The sequence below is a fragment of the Petaurus breviceps genome, unplaced genomic scaffold (genome assembly GCF_028583685.1).
Source record: "Petaurus breviceps papuanus isolate PSGF00001 unplaced genomic scaffold, PetGlider_PUasm1.0 173, whole genome shotgun sequence".
Classification (NCBI taxonomy): Eukaryota; Metazoa; Chordata; class Mammalia; order Diprotodontia; family Petauridae; genus Petaurus; species Petaurus breviceps.
In genome coordinates, this window is record NW_027185759.1 from 38,014,325 (window position 1) to 38,025,212 (window position 10,888).

At 39.1% G+C, this 10,888-nt stretch overlaps 1 protein-coding gene across 4 annotated transcripts in view; it reads right to left on the reverse strand.

Moving 5' to 3' along the window:
• The window catches only part of TBL1XR1 (TBL1X/Y related 1), a 157,681-nt gene that overhangs the window by 19,923 nt on the left and 126,870 nt on the right, over positions 1-10,888 (reverse strand). For all 4 annotated transcript variants that reach the window (XM_069083612.1, XM_069083613.1, XM_069083615.1 and 1 more), the window contains 4 exons: positions 6,457-6,602; positions 3,686-3,911; positions 1,150-1,282; positions 767-908 (listed from right to left, as the gene is read on the reverse strand). In XM_069083612.1, coding sequence (XP_068939713.1) covers positions 767-908; positions 1,150-1,282; positions 3,686-3,911; positions 6,457-6,602 — 647 coding nt within the window. The remainder of the gene's footprint in view (positions 1-766; positions 909-1,149; positions 1,283-3,685; positions 3,912-6,456; positions 6,603-10,888) is intronic.

Consider the following 10,888-nt stretch of genomic DNA (forward strand, 5'->3'; position numbering starts at 1 on the left):
TATACAGCCAAAGATACGCTTTATAATCCTAGGCCCCCATCTCAGTTTGCATATTCTTGCATTTTTGAACAGCTGGTGGACTACCTAGTGAAACGATTCAATATCATATTCTAAAAGTTCTAAAAGGCTGCTCTCCCTCTAGGTTCTAGGGAATCTGTTTTAAAGCAGATGTCACTGTGTTGCCCCCCTGGAATGAGCTCAGAAAGATGCTCAAAAAAGCTGTCGGAAAAAGTCAGAGTTCAGGAAAAGACTGATCACATGCCGAAGAAATGGTAGCCTGGATATTCAGACAAGAGTCATAACTCCCTTCTCCCTTCCCCACACCATTCCCCCAGGGATAACAGTCTTCTGAAGAAGCCTGCTGAGGATGTACAGACTGTTGGAGTTGACACAAAAATAAAACAAATACAGCAGGGGGCCATGTGTGAAAATCTATAGCTACAGACTTCAAATTATTCCAGTTTTCAACATAACCTAATCAGGAATCAACGGTTCAAAAATGAGGAATCAGATAAGGGGGTTCCTATTTTCCCATGAAAATTTTTACCCTTTTGCTGCTCTAACTTAGCAAAGACTTCTTAGCTAAAAGAAGGTAAGTCTGACCCTGACAAGGAGAGTCAAAAAATGTCAAAGCTGGACCTCCAGAATCCACCCAATTCACTTAACCTTTCATTTTTACTAAGAATTAAACGAATGACTTGTGGGTAACTTCAGGAAGCGCTTCTAGCTCATCTGTACTGATGTCTGTGTGTGCCTGCATACTTACATTCCAATCAAGGGAGGTCACATCTTTGTTGCTGGGCACATCCTGCCCACCTTCCCTTATGCAGTGGCGGAGGACTAACTGGGTTGAGCCACTTGTGCTGTTCTCACTAAGATTCCATATTCTTGCTGTTGAGTCACCAGATCTAGAGATCAGGAAAAACGGTTTACCATCCTCATCAAGTTAGAGTGCAGCATTTACAAACTAGTAAGGACTGGAGGAAGAGGGAATAGCAAACATCTCCTTCCAGAAGAGCCTCAGGGCTCCCTAAATATGACAAAAAATCCCAGGGAAATATTTCCTCAATCAACACTTTGGGTTGAAACCACAGGTTTATAAAATTCCTAAGACTGAATCATAGTTCTGCTTCATTGTGAGAAACATACCCTGAGGCTAGAAGGTCACTAACAGGATTCCAGGCGCAGATGAATACTTCTGATTCATGACCCCGTAATACCACAGCTTTGTTTGGGGGGATTTCAACATCTCCATCCACCTCCATCATATCTGTATGGTTATCTGAAAGAAAATTAGTAGTAGCACTATTTGGCAAAAACTGCTGGAAAACTGGAAAATAGTATGGCAGAAACTGGGCACAGACCAATTATCTTACACCATATACCAAAATAAAGTCAAAATGGGTTCACAATTTAGACATAAAGGCTGATACTATAAGCAAACTGGAGAGCAAGGAATGGTTTACCTATCAGATTTATGGAGAATGGAAGAATTTATGACCAAAGAAGAGAGAGAGAACAATATGAAATGTAAAATGGCTAATTTTGATTTCATTAAATTGAAAAGTTTTTGCACAAACAAAGCCAATGCAACCAAGATTAGGAGGGAAACAGAAAACTAGGAAAGAATTTTTACAACCAGTGTCTCTGATAAAGGGCTCATTTCTAAAATATATAGAGAACTGATTCAAATTCATAAGAATACAGGTCATTCCCCAACTGATAAATGGTCAGAGGATATGAACAGGCAGTTTTCAGAGGAAGAAATTAAAGCTATCTATAGTCATATAAAAAAATGCTCTAAATCACTATTGATTAGAGAATTGTAAATAAAAACAACTCTGAGGTACCACATCACATGTATCAGATTGGCTAACATGACAAAACAGGAAAATTATAAATGCTGGAGAAGCTGTGGGAATGCTGGAACACTAATTTATTGTTGGTGGAGCTGTGAAGTAATCCAACCAATCAGGAGAGAAATTTGGAACTATACCCAAAGGGTTATAAAATTGCATACCCTTTGACTGAGCAATACCACTTCCAGGGCTTTATCCCAAAGAGATCATAAAAATGGGAAAAGGACCCACACGTACAAAGTATTTACCACAGCTCTGTTTGTGGTGGCAAAGAAATGGAAATTGAGAGGATGCCCATTAATTGAGAAATGGCTGAACAAGTCGTATATGAATGTAATGGAATGCTATTGTGCTATAAGAAATGATGAACAGGCAGACTTCAGAAAAACCTGGGAAGACTTAAATGAACTGATGCTGAGATAAGCAGAACCAGGAGAACACTGGTACACAGTTACAGCCACAATGTGTGACGACTAACTTTGACAGACTTAGCTCTTCTCAGCAATGCAAGGTTTTAACTCCAAAAGGCTCATGATGCACAATGCTATCTACATCCAGAGAAAGAACCAGGGAGTCTGAATGCAGATCGAAGCATACTATTTGCTTGCTCTCTCTCTCTCTCTCTCTTTTTTGTTTGTTTTGTTTCTTCTTTCTCGTGGTTCATCCCATCGGTTCTAATTCTTTTTTTTTACATGACTAATGTGAAAATATACTTAATATGAATGTATATGTAGGGCCTATATCAGATTGCACACCATCTGGGGGAGGGGGAATGGGGGAAGGGAAGGAGGCAGAGAAAATTTAAAATTCAAAAGCTTGTGGAACTGAATGTTGAAAACTAAAACTAAATAAAATTAAAAAGGGAAATCTGTGATATTTGCAACTTTTTTTTCCACAAAATATATTAAGTATAACAAATATCCTTGATGATAAAATGGGATTTTTCCCCTCTGTCTTTATATTCCCAGTGCCTCACACACACAGCAGGTACTTAATAGTTGTTGGGTTGAGTAGAATTAAATGCCAATAATAAGAGTATAATGTTACACATCTAAAATATAAACAAAGGTTGCTGGGGTTTTTTCACCTGCTTTTTCAGGGGGCAAATAAATAAGAATGAAAAACATGTCACATTTAAAGGCAGCAAATGCTTTAGTTAATTATACAATTTTAACATTTCAAACATTAGAGCTAGACAAGCTAGACAGAGCGAGCAGAGGGACAGGGATACTTCATCTCCACACTGCTGACCAAACCAATACACATCTCCTAGGTAGAGATACAATCCATGACAATACCATGCTTTGCTTCTGCCAGTAGGGGTTGCTGATATATCATTCTTGCAGTGTGCTGGAAGAAACAGCTGGGCTATATTTAGAGCTTTCTAAGGTGTTTTTGGTTTTGTTTTGTTAACTTAGAAATTTTAAAAGGGGGCTAGGAATTTTACAGGAAAGATACATTTTCCATCTTTTAAATAAGCCAAAGTGATAACCCCTAAATGATCCTTTGGCATGATAATAAATTACTGGGTAATAAGCAAAGTATGCCAGAAAAACAAAGGCCCTTGCCCAAAATGCAATGTACTCAGTCATGCGACAGCTAGTTTAGAAGCTAACACAGGAGGTAACTGGAAAAGCATCTCCTGCCAGAATTAAACAGCTCTCTGAGTACACTTTCAAATCTTTAAAATGGCAGAAAGAAACATTGGTTTTATTATCTATATTTACGCTGACTGACCCACACAGAGAATTTCACTCTCCACTGGATGCAATCTAAAACTCCCTGCGATGTCCATCAGACCACGGCACGCCTGGGGCTCAGCTTACTTGCTATACTATGGGCTCCGTTTTCTTCTCCATTCGCAGTATTTTCTCCGTTTTTCGCTGAACCCTGCTGATTGGTTGTGGCGGCAGCGGCGGCAGCAGCAGCTGCAGCCTGTTGTTGGGCAAGCTTATCTCTGTACGCTTGCTGTCTGGTTTGTACCACATCAGGCATCACAGCATCGATCAGTGACAAAGATTCTATAGGTCGTCCATCAAACAAGGTACCATCCTAAGTTTAAAAAAATCAGGGGAAAGAAAAATAAAGATTACAGTAAAGGACAAATTCTTCTTACACTGACAGCATTTGAAAATTTTAGAACTGAAAACAATTCCAAAGGCAACCCATATAGATGCTGATCCATACTGTACAGAAGGACTCTGGTCATATTCTTAGGGTTCCTAAAAGGAAGGGAAGGAAAACACACCAAGCAATCCAACAGCACTTATTTACTGAATGCCTGCTCCAGGCCAGGCACTATGCTACATAACTGGGATACAAGGACAAAACTGAACAGTCCCTACCCTCAAGGAGCTTACATGCTATAAAAACCCTGATGGACAATTTTTAATTTCAACTAAATGCTTTTAGCATAGTATAGACATAGCTAAAGTGGAAACTAAGAAAACTGTGCCTATTTCTAAAAGATAAGATTCAGGTACTAGTGCCAAAAAAAAAAAATGTGTATCTGGCTGGATAGCATAGATTTAGAGCTGGAAGGAGTCTCAGGGGCCATTAGGTTCAATCCCTTCACTTTAAAAATGAAGAAATTAAGGCCTAGATGTTAACTGACTTGTCCAAGATCACACATAAGCATTAAATGACAGATCTAGGAATCAAACTGAGATTTAGAATCTTCCAATTCTAAATACAGCACTCACTGCACTGTACTAAGTTTTATTTATAATTAATTTTAAATAGTTTAGCACCAAATAAAAATAAAACAGAGACAGCTAGCTGGCTCAGTGGGTAAAGTGCAATCTGGCCTCAGACTCTTAGTAGTTGTGTAGCCCTGGGCAAATCACTTCACCATTTGCCTCAGTTTCCTCATCTGTAAAATGAACTGGAGAAGTAAATGGCAAACCACTCCAGAATATCTGGCAAGAAAACCTTAAATGAGGTCACAAAAGGTCAGTCATGACTCAACAACAAAAATACAATACCAGCATTTTAAAAGGCATGATCATCCTAGGATAATGACACCCTAGCACTTAAAAAAAATAAACACAGGCCATAGGTACTCACTGGAATGGTTTTTTTTTTTTTAAAGATGGGTCTGGTCAAAATAATCTTTTAGGACGATTCACTAGAATCAGAGATACAAATACATTATTTGGTGTGGGGGTTGTTAGCCTGGGTTCTACAAATGTGGTATTTTATTATCTTGATAATTATTTAAATATATCTGGTTTCCTTTGCAATCTTATGTATTTTGTCTCAGCCATTTAAAAACATGATTCTGGGAAGAGGCCGTAGGCTTCCGACTGTATCAAAAGGGGTCTACATCCTGAAAAAAAGGTTAAGAATTCCAGATCTAGTAAAATTGCCTTATTTTACAGATGAAGAAACTATTGTTTCAAATGGTTAACAAGCTTTCCTGAGGTCAAAAAAGATAGTTGCAAGCAGATCAGAATTCTAGTCTCTTGATTCCCAAACTCCTCTATCTTTTTTTTAGCTTAATAGAATTCTTATAAAGCTACAAGCTTGAAGAGTTTATCCATTTCCTTTGTGATTATATACAGATACCTGGGTTTGTTTGCTGAGACTATTTGGATATCATAAAAGTAAAACCACTTTCTTATCAAGAGGGTTTTTCAGCTACAGAAATTACAGATAGCATACCATGACTCTTTTCAAGGTTAATTAGCTCAGGAAGTCTTAGTTAGTGAGATCCCCCTAATCTATCTACTAGAATGAATATTCTTGCCAAGAAACAATAATAAGAAAAAATATGATTGCTTTATTCTAAAAACATTTGGAGAAACAAAACTGTGTAATAACTTTAAATGTAATCTCTCCAACAACCATGTATCAAATTTCACAACACTCAGGTCCTATACAGGAAATGCTCTCGCCAGAGAAGCCTGAAGAGGAAAGCAGCCCTGTGTCTGAGACAGATGGGCAGGAATAAAAAGGACTGACTCTAACCAGGAGTCTACGGGTCTCTAACAAAGCAGCTGACCACCAGCCTTAGTACCAAAAAGATTTTTCTTCAGATGACCAGTCAATTAAAAAAAAAAGAAGAATCAGTTTTATTATTAAAATAGAAAAACATATTATTAAGGAAGAGAAGGATCATTCATTCAGCAAATAATTGGAAAATGGCAATTGTGCAGACAAAGCTGTGCTAGACATTTAGCTAAAATCCTCAACCCTCCCCTCACAGACTAAGAGATCAGACACAAACACAAATGATATTTTATACAACAGTTATCTAAGTACACTGGAGGGTTATGAAACAAGCTGCCACGTGAGGTCTGAGGGAGACTTTTATGAAGGAAGAAACAAGTGAATTTGGTAAGAATTCAACAGGTAAAGAAAACAGTGAGAAAAAATGTTTAGGCTTAGGAAAGAGGTCCAATCTGGCTAAAGCGGACAAGCATGGGGAAGGCCCTAAACTTCTCTACACCAAAGCAAGATACCCGAGAGAGTGCTCAGCATGAACATCATCAATAAGGAACATGAAGTCAATCAACCACATCCTGGACTTTTTTTTTTAATGTCACTTGAGTGGAATATAGAGAAAAGCCATTTTGTTTAAAGAAAGCAACCATACCTCATTAATACTGACTTCTGCTTCTACATACTGCAGGCCTTTCTGGATGATAGAAATCAGAGCAGCAGGTGGAACCAGGGCACCATTGATATTAGACTGGCTGATATGGCTTTCTATACCAAAGGTAAATGCTGAATGAGAAAACCCTAAAGACAAGAGGAAAATCATAAGGATATATTCCTTGAGAGGCAACGTAACAAATGACAGGACAAAAAAAATCTTATAACATTTTAAACAAACTACTGAAGTGAATAATAATTATAAAACACCGTAGGAAATTACATTCCTAACATTAATAACTCCAATCATATACCGCTTTTCTGAGATTCAACTTTTTTGATGAAGGATATTTAAAACATTAAATATGTTCATCTTCACAATTCTATTCTCCATTCTCTTTAAAGGCTTTATTACCTTTTTGATATTTATAGTATATGTAGTTACATATTTTCAAGTTTTACATAAGTTGGAAGGTCTTGAATTGGTAGGAGTTATACATCAATGAAAAGAGAAAGTCAGAATTTTAGTACAATTCCCAGAAGGGAATTGGTGATTGTCTATTACAAATGTTTCATTTTACAGATGAAGAAAACTGAGGCTTGTGGACCCTCAGCAGCTTGCTCAAAGTTACAATGAATTTATTATTCACAGAACAATAAAACATTTACATTTTATTCATATAAATTATAAAACCTATATGGGACAATCAATAAGTGCTTATTTTTATACTAATTATGAAATAAAAGGTTTGCTGAAAACAACCTATTTACATAAAACAGGAAATGCTGCTTCTTAAGATGGAAGGAAAACTGTTTTTAAGCTCTTGGAAAACCATTCTGTATGCAAACTAAATGCTAAACAATAAATGTGCTAATTACAAAATAAGTCTTGCTTATAAGATTATCTAGGGTCTAAAAATAGAGTAAGAGAGCCCAAGAGAGCATGGGAAATTCTGGCTCTCTCCTTTCACCAGTGTTAAGATTCAGTCTCATTCAGCCCAGACTGACTGACTGGCTCTTGCCAAGCACTGTTGGGCTCCAGGTAGAGAATAATGATGAAGGAGGCATGGTCTCGGCCTGCCCTAAGCTTACAAGTCCAGAGTAGAGTAGGCCAGCCTTGGACATAAAAACTACCATATGAAGCACAACATGAGGGGGCCCTAAGAGGGCACCTGGCTTCTTTGTAAATGCGATTGAGGCTTTTCAAATCTATGTACTTTTAATTACTTGTTTACTGTGCATTAAAAGGGCCAATCTGCACACATCTGAGACTGAAACAAGTAACTCAGCAAGAAGCTGTTCTCTTCACAAAAGCCAGAGTCTATCCTATATTATTTATGTAAGACATTTATGAGCTTAAAATTACAAGTAAATATTAATCTAATTACACGCAACTGTAAAATAATGCATCTTTCACATAAAGAAGTACACTGTTTGCTTGTTTCATGATTTAACCATTTGACCTTTTTCCTATCTGGTCTATCCCAATTTCTAAGTATACAAAGGAAGGATCCTGCCCTTCTTTATGGGTCACCAATGTTTACTAACAGGGCTAACTGATGTCAAATATATTTTAAATTAATTTCTTATGCAACATTTAGTCAGGAGTATTTCACCTGTGTTCCAACGCCCTTCTCTGACCTTCAATCCTCTCTGACTCCTTAAACAGTCCCCTCTCCCTTTCTGTACCCATACTGATAGAGATCAGAGTAAATGACAATGGCTAACCCTATGCTTTTGGTTCATGGTCTCACAACAACCTGAACAGGAACTTAGAGCATGGAGAGATGATATCAGCTTAGCTTTTTCCCCCTTTTCACAAGAATGGCTCTGAGGATTCTTTGCCAAAAGACAGCAGTCCCCAAATGTTTTTGGGTAGAGCCCTGCTTTTTATGTTTCCTGTGTCTTGAGATCTGTTTATGAGGAGAGAGAGGGAAAAGAGTGAAGATCTAGTTCTTGGACAGAATAAAGAAAGTAGCTCCTAATGTCAGTTGAAACTGTCTCCCCTCTGCAAGGGTCCTGGCAAATCATATAGAAAATATGGTGGCAGAGAGCAGTTTAGACAGCCACCAGATGAAGTTTCAAGATGTTCTGGTATGCAGTCAATGCCTATATGGTGAAAACTCGAAATACATTCTGTTAATCTTACAGAGTGTCTTTTTTGGTTCCCTTGTACTCTTAATGCAAACAGGAGTGCCTATACATCAGTGCACGACACCAAGTACTCAGTTTTTCTTCTCATTTAAGTCCAGGGACTCAGAAGCAGAGATAGTGGCCAAAGGATGCTTGATGAATGACTCTAGCATCTGTCAGAGCTCCCCTCCCCCAGTCAGCAGCACACACTCCTCTTGAAATCACTGTGTGTTGTGTAGACAGAAATGACAAGATGTGGCAACAACCTAGATCTGTGGAGTGAGGGGCTGAGGATCCACAGTGACTGGAAGGCTGATGACGCTCTTGGCAGCAACATGGAAATTTATAAGTAAGGCAGTTTTGGGGGAAAAGAAGAGTTTTCTGATCTAATGAACTGCAGACGTCTCTAAGACATCCAGTTTTACTTTAAAATAGACATCTGACGATGTGGGATTGACACTAAAAAAGACACTAGAGCTTGATATCTGGGAGGCATCTGCACAGGGATGACCACTGAATCCATGGGAGGTGAGATAAGGTTATCAAGAAAGACAGTACAACAGAGAAAAGGTTATGACTGCCTCTACCCCATTCTGAAATTTCCTTTTGCTCTCCTCTGTGTGTTTTCTTAATGCAAGGTTTTCCATTTAACCTCAGCTTCTTAAAATCGTTAACAGTCTTTTCTTCCTTACTATTTACTCCCCCCTGCCCTTACTCCACCTCCCATTTTCTTTTTTCCCCCACTCCTCAGCCACCTTGACCTACTACATCCGATGCTGCTGACCACCAGAAGGTATGCTCCTGGATACTCCCCATCTTCTTCTCATTCATAGTATGGTATTTTAATTTCCCTGCTAGCTGTTTGACCCCTCCTTCCCTCTCCTCCATGACAAGCCCCAACTGTGGGGCTATCACCAGGGTTTCTCCTCTTCCCCCTCCCCTCCCATCATCCCCTGTGCCTCTATCATTCTGAGGCAAATGACCTGTAAATTTATGTACTGGGGGAGTAGCACCCCTGAACTTCAGTTAGTTTATAACCAGATGTCTCAGAGATATCTCAAACTCATCACGTCCAAGCAGAGCCCATTATCTTTCCTAATAACCTTATTTCTGTCAAGGACACCAACCCTTCTTCCAGCCTCTCAGATTTGTAACCTGTTTATTCTCCCTCACCCCTTACACGTCCAATCCAGTGTCAAATCTTGCTGTGTCTCTTTCCCCCCTTTCTTCTACTCATACAGCTACCAACTTAAACCAGGCCCTTGCCACCTCCCATCTAGAAAATTACAACATTCTCCTAATTGATTTTCCTGCCTCGGTCTCTCCTGACTCTGGTATATCCTACATGCATTTACCAAAGTGATTTTCCTAAAGTGTAAGATCTCTTCATGTCACCAATTACTCAAGCTTCAGTGGCTTCCTATTACCTCTAAGAAAAAATACAAACTTCACATCCTGGTCATAACCTCTTTCCAAATTCATGAGACATTCTTCCCCCTTCTCATACTCAGACAATCCCATAAATTGTTCTTCCCTTTGTTCCTCACACAAGACCCTCCATCTCCTGTGTCTGTGATACTGTCTTGGCTATTCCCCATGCCTGGAATTCATTCTCATCTCATTTCTCTCTCAGAGTCCCTCTCTAAGACTCCACTCAAGCACCTTCTGTAAAATGAAGCCTTTTCTGAACCCTCCAAACCCTACTGCCCTCTTTCCCAAACTCACCTGTATTGACTGTCTTTATGTTTATTATGTATCCATTCTTTCTATATGCACTTGCCTTCCCCACTGACATGTAAACGTATCTGAGAGTAAGGACCATTTCAATCTTTGTAGTTGTAGCCACAGTGCAAATGTGATGAATCCATAGGCTTGACTTTGCTCCTAATCTTTATACAACCCCATCAGACCAACTTTGTACTGACTTCAGTTGTCTCTATCTCCATCCTTTGTCAAACACCTATCAGCAATGATTTCCACTTCCCCCACCCCCATTCAAAAATCACTCTTATGTTGCCGAATGGGGCGGAAAGATACCACACGATCACAATCATTAGGTCCACTACAAACTTACGCTGCCTATTCTCAATTGGGTCAACAATGCTACAAAGAAGTCTTTTATTCTTCCCAAACCTCTGTCCTCAAGTCTTCCTCTCCTTCCCCTCTGAGAACCCCCCTTGCTACTGGACATCCCAAAGCCCCTTGCCATCATCCCTCTTCCCTACCCTATCCTTTATCCTTCCCCTCTGAGAACCCCCCTCCTACTGGACATCCCAAAGCCCCTTGCCATCATCCCTCTT